The sequence below is a fragment of the Bombyx mori genome, chromosome 5 (assembly GCF_030269925.1).
Source record: "Bombyx mori chromosome 5, ASM3026992v2".
NCBI lineage: Eukaryota > Metazoa > Arthropoda > Insecta > Lepidoptera > Bombycidae > Bombyx > Bombyx mori.
In genome coordinates this window covers 1,888,882-1,903,657 of record NC_085111.1, presented here as the reverse complement: position 1 = coordinate 1,903,657, position 14,776 = coordinate 1,888,882, and the positions used below count along the sequence as shown (strand labels likewise).

The following is a 14,776-nucleotide window of genomic DNA, read 5'->3' as shown; positions in this document are numbered from 1 at the left end:
CAGCTGATTACTACTGACTAATTTAATGATCTTGCAAGTTGATCACTTTTATTACTTATCAAATTTACTTTCATCCATAAAAACTCTACTTTCATAAATTTACGTTCTAGCAAAACAAATTTAAAATCAAGCAAAGAAAAATAATAACAATGTTTTACCAATATAGAATAAACAAGCAAACCCAAGCAAAAGATTCCTTTGCTCAAAAATTGTGAAAATTTGCTCCTAAGAAAAATCAAAACTAAAAAACAATAAACGCCATTTTTGTCAGTTAAATTTTGTTGAAGAGAATGAAACAGGAAAAGAGACGATCCAAACTAAAATCGTGAAAATCTGAGCATAGGAATTCTATAGTACTATACCGATACTAATTCGGGATTCCTTTATTCTCTACTAACTTTGAATAAAAAGTGGTTTTGTAGCAATTTTTGAAGTTAATAGGCCTGTCAATAAATACATAAAGGTAGGCCTTCAAACGTGCCTTTACATACCTGTTTTTTTTTAATTTGTTTGAAATAATAATTATTAAAAAGATTACCATAATCGTTCACAAGCGCATGGAAGCCTAAAGAGTGTCTAGAGTGTAAATGTATTTAGACTTAGTCGTAAAATATTGAAATCTATAGATTTATTTGTATGATATCTTGTCACATCATCAGAGAAGTTGTTAAAATAAACCAATGTTTTAAAATGTATAAGCTACATTCTTAATATTTTAATTAAACTTATTTTTAGAAAGCAACATGAGTGACTCACCAGACCAGAATGATCCACCAAAAGATGTAAGTAGATAAAATCGTAGAATGTTCTTGAAACCTAAACCTAATTTCCAGGCGTAATAAACTATTTTTGAATAAAAAATGATAGCTGATTTAAAAATACTTTGCAATACTGTAAATTAATTATACCTAGAAAGACAGTTCATCAAAAAATTATCCTTAGATACTTGTTTGTTTGTATATTATTACACTGAACAAATAACCTTGCAAACAAAACAGTAAATCAATAATAATAATAATCCATGTGTGTAAATTGGTTCTTATTGATAATAAATACTATAACAATGTATCAATTGATTGTAACAATTAACCATTAAAGTAGTGTAATTATATTTTTTTTATTTTTATTTCTTAGATGTGTGGACGAGCTCACAGCCCACCTGGTGTTAAGTGGTTACTGGAGCCCATAGACATCTACAACGTAAATGCGCCACACACCTTGAGATATAGTTCTAAGATCTCAGTTTAGTCACAACGGCTGCCCCACCCTTCAAACCGAAACGCATTACTGCTTCACGGCAGAAATAGGCGGGGCGGTGGTACCTACCTGTGCGGACTCACAAGAGGTCCTAGGTAGTAAAAAATGTTATGTATACAACTTGTGAAAACCAAAGAATACTAAACACCTTATCTAATATCTACACAACCAAACAATTAACCAGGAGCACAATTATTCGTTTTCTCGCATGAAAACTGTATAATCTCAAAGCTTACTAAATTTTACGGGAGAGCATTTTAAAGGTTTAACATATGATTTTTTAATATTAATCATCTTTGCAACATTTATTTTTTAGTTTTTACCAGTTACATTATCTGTCTTTTAATACTTTAAAAGACAGATAATGTAACTGGTAAAAACTAAAAAATAAATGTTTAGATAATTATAATGTTTAGATAAAGATAATTATAATGGTACTAGTATTGGATATATATTGACTATTAAGTAGGCAAAATATAGGTAAACTAAAAAAAAAACTAAAACTAAACTACGCTCTTTTGACAGTATTTATGAGAAAAATACTGGTGATACCAAATGATTCCGCATATTAACTCAATTCCAAATATTTTTGGAAATTGTACACTTTTAATGCGAAAAGACGAATTTATTGCCTCATCGTCATTGGATCAGAAATTATGATAAATCTGTATCTATATACTTTATTTACATAATTCATGCTTATCAAACCTGATAAATTTGAATTTGATCAGATTCTGGTTAGCAGCATCAAATATGATATCCGATACATCATAAATGCTCTGCCATATTTAGGAAAGAATCAACACCCTCTTCAGTAGTAACTTTCTGAATACATACTCAAAATCATGGAATCACTTGACACCAGTGCCAGGTGCCAGTGAGCTTGTTCACCCACCTAAGCATTAATAAAAATAATTGTTTACTGATATAACTGTGTCCACATTTTTTTGTTGTTGCTTAGAATGGTGGACGAGCTCACAGCCCACCTGATGTTAAGTGGTTACTGGAGCCCATAGACACCTACAACTGGCTACCACCAGTAACTACTCAAATTATCACTTTGCGGGTTTGATTTTTATTCTTCTTCTTCTTCTTTGTCGCTTCCACATTACTGAGGGTCGTGACCACCTTGGTCCAGTTTTTGCACTAGCTTCCTCCAATGTTGCCCGCATTCGGCCTGCTTCATGGCCTTATTTTTATTACACGATGTTATTGTTCCTTCACCGTGGAAGTCAATCGTGAACATTTGCTAAGTATGTATTTCATTAGAAAAATTAGTACCCGCAAGTGGGATTCGAACACCAATGCATCGAAAGATACAAATGCACCGAACGTTTTATTAATTTAGACCACGACGACTTCATAGTTGTAGTCTTCATAGTAGCAATAGGTGTGTCAAATGTTTCATAATTTTTTTTTCCTTTCTCAGCTTTCTTATGCAAAAATTCTTAAACAAACTTCTTAGGAACAAATATTTTATATTGTAGTTTTGTAATTGAACTGTTTTACTGTTAAATTAATTGACCATAATTGTTTATTTTTTGTCAATAAATTTTAATTATTGCAATATTTTTTTATTTCAGCCAAAAGAACTAGAAAAACTGGAAGAGGCAAAATTAAAAGCGAAATTCCCTAATGCGATGCTGGGTAGAGGGCCCAGTGGTCATTCTGCATTTCTGCAAAAAAGACTAGCCAAGGGAGTATGTATTTAACTATTTATTAACACTGAGAAACTTTTACTGTTAGTTTACTTTTTAGTTATAGTTCATTTTTTCTAAACGCTTGTTCAATTTTCAGCAAAAATTCTTTGATTCTGGCGACTATCAAATGGCAAAGCAGAGACCAGGCAACTTAGCTGCACCATTTAAGGCTCCAGCTGCACCAGCAAAGTTGCCTACTGGTGATGCAATCCCTACTCCTGAAACCGTACCATTAAGGAAGACTTCCATCATTCAGCCAAAATACACTACACCAAGTCAGACATCCTAGCCTTGTATCACTATGAATCCACATTACAATTGCAAAAAGTTAATATTGAAGAACACATCATAAAAAACATTTATTCACTATTTACATACTGGAATGTATAGTGTAGTCTATTTTCATTTTATCATCTCATTAAGAATAAAACACAGACACATTTCTAAAATAATTGAAAACCTTGAAGTAATCATACTTTTATCCACCATTTAATAGGACCTAAATAATGTCCTTTTATTTAAAGTGTGATGTGTTCTTTGGTACTGGTTGCATAAAAATTCAAATTTGTGATTGGGATCAGTTTAATTAAATTAAAATTTCATTTATTTTCTTTAGAAATGTGTCCATTAGAATCTGTACTGTTAATATAGTTTGTGAGAATGAGTTAGTTATTGATTATAAATAATCTGATGATTTTAGCATTTGAATCATAAGCACTCATTCTCAAAAACGAAGTTAAGTGGTAGTGCCAATGATACCTGAACACTACAGCAATGAATAATATTTAACCATGATATTGCATTAGTATCAAAGTAACACCATTAAGTCAGCCGAAGCAGGGTTTCTTACTTTAGGCTCTCACTGTGTGTATGGATATCCACTATGGCTTAGTTCTTGTCATGAAAAATGAATTTAGTGACATAACAAGTGTATATGCTTCATTCTGCAAAATTAAAACTGTTCTCAGCTATTATAGTGAACATTATTAGTTTTCCAGCTTTGGTCCTTATGTTATCTATTAATATGTATGAGTGTGATCGTTACATTAAGGATATAATTACTTCTTTCAAATTAGTAGTGTAAGTTCAGCTAATGTTACAATAGCACTAGCCTGATTATTACTTAGATAGCTATTTTTGTATGTATATTCTGAATAACTAACTGTCCTTTGTAATGTTAATATTTTAAAATCATTCAAAATTTGAATATATATAATGATTAACATTACGATTAGTTTTTTTGCAGCTTGGCCATCACTGAATGCACTACGAACATATTATATTTGTTTTTCTTATATCACAAGATTTACTGTAACATTATGCTATAACATGTCATTTTATCAAACATTTAGTACATAAATTGGAATGTGAAAGCATGTGAAATAACTGAAAATTATTTTCAGTCCATGTATATAAAAATGCCATAATGAAGGTTTATGAGATGTATTGATTCACTGCTCTCTGATGAGATGCATACTGTTAATTGTAAATTTAAAATATACCTTGGAGTCTTTCCTTTGTTATTTAAGATACTCATAATGTCAGTTGCATCAGAGAATCGCATACATAATGCGCGAAATACATAATGTGAAATACGAAGGTGATCGTGTAAAGATTAAGATGTTGAATAATTAGTGATTATTGAAAATAAAACAGATCTTGGGTAAAAAAAAAGCTCGTTTTATTTGAACAAGGCGTCACGGCAGCGGCGGCCAGGGTATAAATGAGATTACATAATGGCACTTGGTTATAAATTAAATTGTCAACGTCTTAGAATTATAGATTTGACGACTCATCTTTGGCATTCTTCTTTAAACTCTGCTGGTGATGAGCTTCGTGATATGAATCCAACATTCCGTCGCCTGTATGTGTTATATTTGGCTGCTCTCTGTAAAAAAAGAAATATACGGTTTCTCATTCATGTGTGTAACGAGGTAATAGTACACACAGTACGGTCATGCACTCCTCTACTGTAAGACGCGTAGCCACGAGGCAGACCATGTGTACATACGAGTCGAGTTTAACACTGTCAGAGGTCGCGCACATCAATCATTGTTCAACGATATTCTATATAATTCGATAATTGTTAAAATAAAACTAATTCAAAATTACGGAACTAGGTACTTAAATATTTTTCTAAGAATAATATTTCATTGTAATGAAAAAAAAAGGGCAAAGGGAGCATGGTATATTACAAAAATGAATAGTATGATCAGAATTAACACAAAACATCAGTGAAAAATCCGCCTGTTCGTGTTGTAACGAAGGTCCTTTATTGCGGTGGAGATATAGTACGGAGTTTCAAGCTTTTACTTCCATTGTACGCATGTTATTTATTGACCCCACTGGGATCAGATCAACCGAGCATCTGTGGTGGTAGTGAAACTAGCTTACGGACCCTTAAAGAGTCCCTTAACGATCAAGCTGCGAAACTGTTGTTACTCATTGGAATTACCAAGATTTGAGTCTTTTTTTTTTATTGCCCTTGTAGGCAGACGAGCACACGGCCTACGTGATGGTGAGTGGTTACCGTCGTTCATGGACTTCAGCAATACCAGGGGCAGAGTCAAGTCGTTGCCTTTGTCACGTCTGGTTATGAGTGGTGCGGTGGAGACGCGGACCTGGGTTCCAGTGCACGTAGTCGGGCGTGGCGGCGGCGCGGTACTCGTGCACCAGCTCGTCCACCACGCCGCGCGACGCGTCCAGCTCGTCCAGCGACTCGCGGAACATGGGCTCCTTGCGGAACACCTCCAGGAACGCTTCGCGCTTGCGCAGCTTGTCGAATTGTTGCAGACATCGATCGAACAGCTGCAATCACTCGTTTAATTATCTATATGAACTAGCCATACTCGTCCGCTTCGCTGGGCATTTAAAATTAACATTATTATTTATTGTCATTATTATTAGGGAGTCCAACACTCATATAAATATTAGTCTATCCATTAAGTACATGTATTTTCTACATTGATACCATGTTTCAAGTCGATCGGATGCACGGTTCAGTAGTTAAAACGGAACATCCGTAAAACCACTGTAGATTTATATATTAGTATAGATGTGAAGGCGCGTTCGTGAAACTGCAGTCTGAGGATTTGAGATCACAACTACAACTAGTTTTACTTTATTACTATTTAACATGAAACGCGAAATGTGCTCACTGTGTGCTCCTGCGGTCGGTAGAATGTTGATAATATTAAATTGTTACAATATTTAAAATGTTACAATTAGCGTCGAGTGAAAACAGCGCGGTTTACCAACTTTGGTAAACCAAAATTAGCAACCAGGATCTAACACTTGATGTTAAGTGGTTACCGGAGCCCATAGACATCTGCAACGTAAATGCCGCCACCCACCTTTAGAGATGAGTTTTAAGGTCTCACTTTTAACAGTACAATGGCCGTCTCGCCCTTCAAACCGAAACACATTACTGCTTAGCGGCAGAAATAGGCGGAGCGGTGGTATCTACCCTACTGCAGAACATGACATCCCACTAGAATCCTAGATGTGGGCAATGTGGGTCGATAGTAGAGGAAGTGCACCGACCGAGGAGATGTTGGTGTGGTTGGCGAGCAGCAGGCCCGACACCTTGTGCGCGGCCGTGACGTGGGGCGAGCGCCGCGAGAGCGCCACCTGCACGGACGCCGGCCCCCACGGGATGAAGGCGGCCAGGCGCCGCTCGCGGATGCGCTGCAGCGACTTGTGCACCTGCGACGGCTCCACCTCGCCCTGCAACCACGTCAGTGCTGACCTTTATACACCTTATATAATGTATTGTGGTGTGGTCAGTGTGCTTAGTGCGAGTTTCTTAACGTTCTCGATAGCGTAAAAGTTAACCCAATTTTGTATGCAGTTGGAACAGCGCCCCTAGCGGCAAACGTACGCAAACGATCTCATTCCATACAAATATGAGATAACTTTTACGTTATCGAGAACGTTAAAAAACTTGCACTAAGCACACTGGTCACGACGGATTAGAAGAGAGTAAATAATACGTCCGTTCAGTTTGAAGGTCCGGTTTATTGTGCCATAAGACGGTGGTGCTGAAGAAGCACTTTAAATAAGGCTGTATACATACTTGAGTGTTTACACACTACAGTATCAACACGAAGATCACCTCCAGTTGCCTCAATATAAACCAATTTGCTGGGACTGCATACCAGGTATGATTCAAAGAGAAACTCACGGCACAACAATATTGTGTAATCTGCTATTAGACATCTGATTCTATTCTATTATTTTATTGTGTGTGAATTATTTTATCACATAACTACTGTCGTCGCCTGGCTTGAGACAGAAAAGTTAACTCAAATTTGTATGCAGTTGGAATGTTTCCCTAGGTTTGCCGCTAGGGGCGCTGTTTCAACTGTTTATCAAATTTGAGTTAACTTTTACGGTATCGAGAACGTTAAAACACTCGCACTAAGCACACATATAATTAAAATAATAAACGCGAAATGAAGCCGCTCGTGGTTGCGGACGATTGAGACGTCATTCGTCGACATTTGACACTATACATACCCTAGTAACTGATGTCAGTTTGACTCACCTGTATAATGTTCAGTATGGATATGTAGCAGTGTTGGTTGGCCCTGTCCGGACTGAGCGACACCATCATGTTCTTGGGCTGTAACAGCCGCTGCATCACGTCTAGTACTGTCGTTTTGCGAATTTTCGGAGCCTGCAAGCAACAAACCAGAATTCACGAGCGTTCCGGTGTAAATTTCCTAACACACACATTCAGTTGTCTCTTTCTCTGGTTTCGACACCTAAAATTAATATTCGGCAAGACATTGTTCTACGTGATTTCTGGCAGATAGGATGATCCACTTTGATCAGGAATTAACTTCAGTTGAAATGTTTATGTTCAGAATTTATAGTACAACTGATTCAGGGTTCCAATAACGTTTCTTTGTTTTCCTTGCCCTCATCCCACCACGTGGGGTCGGCGCTGCGTGTCTTCTTTTTCCATCATACATCATCTTTGCAATCGCACTCTTCTCTTGCATATCCTCTTTCAAACTTTCCATCTAAGTCTTTTCCAATTTTATACTACTACTGGATTTAAAAATGCTAATTACTATTGGCAAAACTCACTGCGGTTTGTTCGTGATCGGCAGAGAGGGGCGTGTACCCAGTCATGAGGAAGTGCAGTCGAGGGGTAGGAATCAACGGCGCCACCAGACTGATCAGGTCATTGTTCATGTATGACGGATACCTGCAGGAATAACAAAACTTTGATGTCGTCTTCATCAACTAGTATAAACATTCTTTTTATAAAACAAATTAAAAATATTCTTCTTTAACTGCTTGTATGGAAGAACGAGCTCTAGGTTATGCAAAACAGTTACAGAAGCCAAAGACATCGTGAATGCCGCCACCCACCTTGAGACATGGACTGGGGCTCAAGTCATTGGTCTACAAGACTACAAGTACACATGTAAACAACGAACAATACCAAACACTGCACAACGAGGATTTTATGAAAAAGTTTATGAAGAAGACCTTAAACAAAAAGTACATTGAAACTTATGAAAAAAATTCATACTTGTAATGTACCAATACAACAAATAGTATTTCATTTATTAACATTTTAATGTAACTTTTGAATATGTAAATAAAGTCGGCTAATTATAAAAAAGTCATAAATGTACAGAGAGGGGAAATTACCTCAAGGTAGCAGTGCTTGCACTCATAATAGTAGACACAAGCGTGTTGATCTGTGCAAATGATGGGTTCTGTATGTGGAGGCGGTCACTGGCAATGCGATTCAATGCTGTATTATCCAGAACCATCACGCAGTCTGCACTCTCAGTGAGACGTTTCAAAGTTAACAAAGAGTTGTATGGCTGAACTACGACATCACTGAAATATATGGCATTAAATTAATGCATAAAACATTTCATGAAAATCATCCTTATTATTATTATTAATACCATCATGTACATTATACACATAATTGGTAAATTTTTTAGAAATTGGGATAAAAGTATCTGAAAATTACATTCTGCAGATATGCTATGCAACACTACCTCCATGACTTACAAACATTTTCATGCATTCATAGTCTCTGCACCTGATTTTATAATTCCCACATTCCCCAAGCCCAAGTTATTCATATAATTGTAATTGTATTTGTACAGTAGACAGGCTAAATAAATATTAACACCCATAATACATTTTCAATCTAATTGATGACAATATATCTAGTAATCTATCTAAAAGCATGTACCTAGAATGTATCTGAATTTACATTTATGGATAAAGATAAAGAAATAAGGTAAAATTCTTGGTAAAAGTAAATTCAACCACTGAGACATCAAATATGTATCTTGCCTTTTTGGCATTATAGATTTTATCTATGTAATTTTTTGAATGTAATTACTACATACCTTATTTCATCTAAGTTTGGGAAGACACTGTATGTCTGAACAAGTTTCTTAGGAAACCTATCAGACAGGTGTTCCAGTATATATGAGCCCATCCCTGAACCTGTACCTCCTGCTATTGAGTGACATAAAACAAAGCCCTGTAGAGAGGAAAACACTGTTTAATTTTATCTCAAAACATTTACTAAAACTTTTAAATCTAACAATATAGAAAACTCTTCTTTATAACATTTTACAAATGAATCTCTGAGTTCTTGAGCCTTAAATAAAGATACCAAGAACTCAGACATTAGGCCAAGTGAGCATACAAGAAACATTAAGGAATTTTTCCACTTCCATTCTGATTTACCATTCTACTACCATTCTGATTTATAAAAAAAATTAATATTATTATTTAAACTACTAGTCATGTTGATTTAATAGTAGAATTGATACATTAGATACTTATAAATTTAATGGTTTAATACTCATTTAGAGACACACTGTATGGATATCATTCATTCTGAATATTTTTAACTATTTAATATTTTTAAATATAATAAAACATTTCAGAAATTCACTTGTACTTCCTGTGCCTTACCTCAAGGTTATCACTCCCATCAGCCTCTCTGTTGATTATATCAAATACTTCCTCATTCAATTTCTCCCCCTGAGCATATCCTGAAGCCCAGTTGTTCCCTGCACCCCCACCATGTTTAGATAGATACACATTCTCAGGATTGTACAACTAAAGCAATATTGAATTTATATTAATCATAGTCATAATATTACATTAATTGATGATTGATCATACCAATATAATGACTTGTATTTCTTTTTTGTTCAACCGGTAACACCATCCTGTCTATTTTTACTGCTAAACAACAGCTGTATACAAACAATTGAGACATCATCATCTCAAAAAGGGTGTTAGTCTTCACATTGTAGTGGCTATTGCTCCAGTAGCCACTTTACACCAGGATGGCCATAAGTTTGCTCACCCATGCACAATATGAAACATGCAGCATATGTCATGTCAAGTAAGTATATTCACATCGCTAGATTCGAGTACCCGGGCCGCCTTTTCCTTTAGGCCACTACTACTTCAAGTTAAGCTGTCCACTTAACAGTTAGATAGCTTAATATATATAATAATATAATTAGACAAAAAAGATTAGATATTAGTACTAACTTTAGCATAGGGTGAATTCATAATCGTGTGTATAACACGCGGCTCCAAATCCAGCAGAACTGCTCGTGGTATGTAGTGATCATCATCAGCTTGATAGAAAAACACATCTTTACGATCAGATCCCGCCGATGCAAACTCTTCTAATATGCCTTCAGGCGATATTCCGTGCTCAATACACAACTGTTTCCAAAATTCGAAGCCAACTAAAGTATATAACAAATTGGTAGGTTTACTTTAGGAACAATTAATTTTAATTAACCGAAACATTGTCTTCTATTACATACTCACTTTGGTTTCCGCACTGACCTAATTGTAACGTTATCATTTCACTCGGCATTTTGATTTATATTAATTCTGGATATGTAGTAGTATTATCAAAATTAACTGTAGGATTTTTAAAAGATTCAAGATTTTCGACAATCTAAACAAACAGTCACAACCATAGATATTTTATATTGGTAAAATTTATCCTTATTAGAAAAGGCAAGAGGATCTCCGCCCATACAAACTAGACAACCATAGATAATAAGTACACTAAATATATTAAGTGTATTACAGTATGCAGTAAATCATATTAAGTTTATTATTTATGCAGTATGCACTAAATATATCTGTACGGTTTGCACATACCTAAATAATACGTGGACACGCCGTGCGTCGTCATTGTGGTGTCAGGTTATTTTATTATATTATTAGAGGCAGTGCACTTAGCAACACGCACTCGTTAAGACGTTACCATCTGTCCTTAACCGACATAATAAAGGTGCTCAAACAACATACTTAGTTTACTCTTTGGAACTCAACAAAACTTCCCCTTGGGCCCCAACATCATTTTTGGTCCTTCGAGCTTATTCTCGCATGTTTTTGTGTCTCTTACAACAGTGGCGAATCGGTTCGGCTGGCCTCTCACAAGCGAGAATCCCCAGCCGCATTGAGACAAGGGCGCACACACTGGGTAAGAGTGCATAAACATAGTGAGATTTGGATACGACTAATTCATCGAAATTGGATCTTCGTGTCGTGAACTACGCCTAGCTGTACTTGTCACCGTCAACTACGTGCCAAGTTTGGTGAGCTATCACATTATTTCATAACATCAACATGGATAAACTTGAACTTCAATCAACTTGTTTCGAGAATATCAAGACTTTGTGTACAAACTACCGCAAAGATTCTTCGTCTCGAAAAACTGAAGAGTACCTCAACATACGTTTGTCATCTTTGGAAGAACAGTGGAGAGACTTCGAGGCGAGAAATGCCTTATTACTACTGGAACTGGAAGACAAAACTATACATTATTTCTCTGAAGACGTTTACAACAAAACTAAAGAAATGTATCTAGCAACAAAAACAGACATAAATAACAGACTTAAATACTTGAAACAGCAAAAACAGAGTGTGAATTTTGATTTAAGTGACATTTCTGTTGACTACACTCAAGACTGCGAGGACGGAAAATCTGAGAAAATACAACAACTTTTAAATAAACAAGAATGCAATTTTAATGCGATTTATCATGCATTGTCTAAAATTGACATCATTAGAACTAGTGAAAAGTGGGAGCTGGAAGATAATTTTAACATTTTAAAATCAAAGTGGGAGTCCATCGACAAACTGCACTGGGAAATTGACTTTCAGCTGAAGGGGTCTAACGATCACTATTACCGCATGTACTCAGATATAGAAGAAAAATATGATGAATTGAGAAAACAACTTCAATCTAAAATTTGGTCGAATGCACACTATCAGCAGTCGACACCGAGAATGGAATTACCTGATTTTTACGGAAACTACAGTAAGTGGATCTCTTTTAAGGACCTGTTTCTCGAAACCATCCATAACAACCCAACAATTAACAAAGCGCAAAAAATGAAACACCTGAAAACCAAATTGAAGGGGGAAGCAGAAAGTCTGGTACAGCATTTATCCGTCTGTGCTGAAAACTACAACTCCTGCTGGGATATTTTAGTGCAACGGTATGATAATCGCCGCCTACAATTTTCATCGTTTTTCAACACAATGATGAGTCTCCCTATTATACATCAACCCGACGCTAACAATCTCAAGAAAATGCATGACGTCATTAAGGAATGCATGAACGGCATAGCTAACATCGGGCTGGATACGGCAACGTGGGATCCAATGATCGTGCATTTAATGTTGCCGAAATTAGATTCAACAACTTTAAATGATTATATGAACGAAATCCGAGATCACAGAGAATTACAAAACTTGCAAGATTTTTTATATTTTTTGGAGTGCAAGTTTATGGCATATGAAACTGCAAAATCAACAAAATCTGTTAAAAATACCACTTCCGAAAAAACATCTCATTGGAAACCGGCTAAAAAAATTTACATATGACTCTAAGAAAACTTATAACTATCACGCTACTTATGGAAAATGCCCGAATTGTAATGGAAATCATGTTTTAATGCAATGTGCTAAATTTATTAACATGGATACTGTACAGCGAAACCACACTGTTGCGAAATTGAAACTCTGCAAAAATTATCTCTATAGCCACAATAACGAAGAATGTAAATCAGCGAAAACGTGTAAGGAGTGTAACATGAAACATCATACCATGTTGCACAACGTGAACTGGTAAATTCCAGCGAATGGTAAAAATAACTTTGGACAACAAGCCTCCTCTTCTCAGCAACTAATCACTTATCATCGGATAAAACTGAAATTTTACTAACTACAACTCTACTGAAAATAAAGGCTTATGATGGCACTTATGTAAAACTTAGGGCCCTCTTGGACCAGGGCTCGCAAGTAAACTTAATAACAGAAAATGCTGCTCAGGTATTACGCCTGCCGAGGAAAAGGTTCGCTGCTACCATCTCAGGGGTTGGTTCAGTATCTGGTGATTGCAGGGGTCAACTAAACTTATCTTGTAAATCAATAAACTCTGAATACGACTTCGAAATACAAGCACTTATAATGAAAAAACTTACAAATAACTTACCGAATGCTACTTTCGAAAAATCGAATTGGCCTCATTTGGAAAACTTAAAGCTGGCTGATCCTGACTTCAACATCTCTCGCCCCATCGACTTACTACTGGGTGCCGATGTTTATTCAGACATTATACTCAATGGAGTTTTAAAAGGAAGCTGTCAATCCCCTGTGGCACAACAGACACATCTAGGATGGATCCTATGTGGGAAAATGAAAACGTTTAATTGCCACGTGACCTTGGTGAACTTTGATGAATTAACAAAGTACTGGGAGAGCGAAGAAATACAAAATTCTGAAGATATTTCCAAGGACGATCAGTGTGAACAATTTTATTCGGAAACAGTACAACGTGCTCCCGACGGAAAATATATTGTGAAGATGCCACTCCGCCCTGACCTTAAAGAAAAATTAGGTTCATCGAGACCCATCGCTGTCTCACAATTTTTACAACTGGAAAAACGGCTCGCTAAAAATAAAAAACTTTCAACTATGTACAAAGAATTTATCAGAGAATATGCGGACCTGGGCCACATGAAACTGTCGCCTCATATAACATCCACCGACTGTTACTTACCACATCACGGTGTTTTGAAAGAGAGCTCTACAACAACCAAATTGAGAGTAGTCTTTAATGCATCTCAAAAAACATCGAGTGGTCACAGTTTAAACAGCCTTTTGGAAAAGGGCCCCAACCTTCAAAAAGATATTCAGTCGCTTATTTTGAAGTGGAGAACATACAAATTTGCCTTTACTGCTGACATTGAAAAAATGTATCGTTGTGTGTGGATAAATGATGATCAGCAACACCTACAAAAAATTATCTGGCGAGATTCACCAGAACAACCTTTACAAGAATATAAACTTTGTACGGTGACCTACGGTACCAAACCCGCTCCTTGGCTAGCCTTACGTACACTCAAACAACTCGCCATTGATGAAGGTCATAAGTACCCCACTGCAGCTGCAGAGGTCCTGGAGAACCACTTCTTCGTAGATGACCTTGTGAGTGGCGAAAGGTCATTTGAAACCGCCAAGGAGTTACAGCGGTCCCTAATCGATTTACTAAAGGGTGCGGGGATGAATTTACGCAAATGGTCCAGCAACTATCCAACTTTATTAGAAGGCTTACCTAAAGAGCAAATTTCAACAACAAACAGCTTCGATTTCAAAATTGATGAAACATCAAAAACGTTGGGACTTACCTGGAACACTAACAGCGACACATTTCACCTAAAATGGCCTGTGAAGCAAAGTACAAAACAACTAACAAAAAGACTATTATTGTCTGAAATTTC

At 36.2% G+C, this 14,776-nt stretch overlaps 2 protein-coding genes across 4 annotated transcripts; one reads left to right on the top strand and one right to left on the bottom strand.

The window, feature by feature from the left end:
• The first annotated feature begins 1 nt into the window (after position 1).
• Positions 2–4,631, top strand: LOC101739874 (cAMP-regulated phosphoprotein 19). Of its 2 annotated transcripts, none has more exons than XM_004926185.5 (4): positions 2–463; positions 736–782; positions 2,841–2,957; positions 3,055–4,631. In XM_004926185.5, the coding sequence occupies exons 2-4, from the start codon at positions 744–746 to the stop codon at positions 3,244–3,246; spliced, it is 348 nt and encodes a 115-aa protein (XP_004926242.1). In that variant the 5' UTR covers positions 2–463; positions 736–743; the 3' UTR covers positions 3,247–4,631. The 2 variants fall into 2 exon arrangements, with proteins under 2 accessions (XP_004926242.1, XP_004926243.1); XM_004926186.3 differs by having other exon boundaries at positions 452–583.
• Positions 4,617–10,970, bottom strand: LOC101739639 (tubulin gamma-1 chain). 2 transcript variants are annotated; one of them, XM_004926183.5, is made up of 10 exons: positions 10,803–10,970; positions 10,515–10,717; positions 9,924–10,070; positions 9,347–9,483; positions 8,625–8,819; positions 8,052–8,172; positions 7,504–7,635; positions 6,501–6,683; positions 5,579–5,765; positions 4,617–4,845 (listed from the first exon to the last, which is right to left on the bottom strand). In XM_004926183.5, the coding sequence occupies exons 1-10, from the start codon at positions 10,849–10,851 to the stop codon at positions 4,829–4,831; spliced, it is 1,371 nt and encodes a 456-aa protein (XP_004926240.1). In that variant the 5' UTR covers positions 10,852–10,970; the 3' UTR covers positions 4,617–4,828. The 2 variants fall into 2 exon arrangements, with proteins under 2 accessions (XP_004926240.1, XP_062524521.1); XM_062668537.1 differs by having other exon boundaries at positions 10,821–10,949.
• Between the last annotated feature and the right edge of the window lie 3,806 nt (positions 10,971–14,776).

Excerpts from the sequence above, each read along its gene's own strand:
- LOC101739874 (XM_004926185.5), top strand. The coding sequence starts at position 744 with ATGAGTGACTCACCAGACCAGAATGATCCACCAAAAGAT. Across the intron at positions 783-2,840 it reads AGAATGATCCACCAAAAGAT|CCAAAAGAACTAGAAAAACT; the intron begins GTAAGTAGATAA and ends TTTTTATTTCAG. Across the intron at positions 2,958-3,054 it reads AAAAAAGACTAGCCAAGGGA|CAAAAATTCTTTGATTCTGG; the intron begins GTATGTATTTAA and ends TTCAATTTTCAG.
- LOC101739639 (XM_004926183.5), bottom strand. The coding sequence starts at position 10,851 with ATGCCGAGTGAAATGATAACGTTACAATTAGGTCAGTGCGGAAACCAA. Across the intron at positions 10,718-10,802 it reads AGGTCAGTGCGGAAACCAAA|TTGGCTTCGAATTTTGGAAA; the intron begins GTGAGTATGTAA and ends TATATACTTTAG. Across the intron at positions 7,636-8,051 it reads CCGATCACGAACAAACCGCA|GCTCCGAAAATTCGCAAAAC; the intron begins GTGAGTTTTGCC and ends TGTTGCTTGCAG.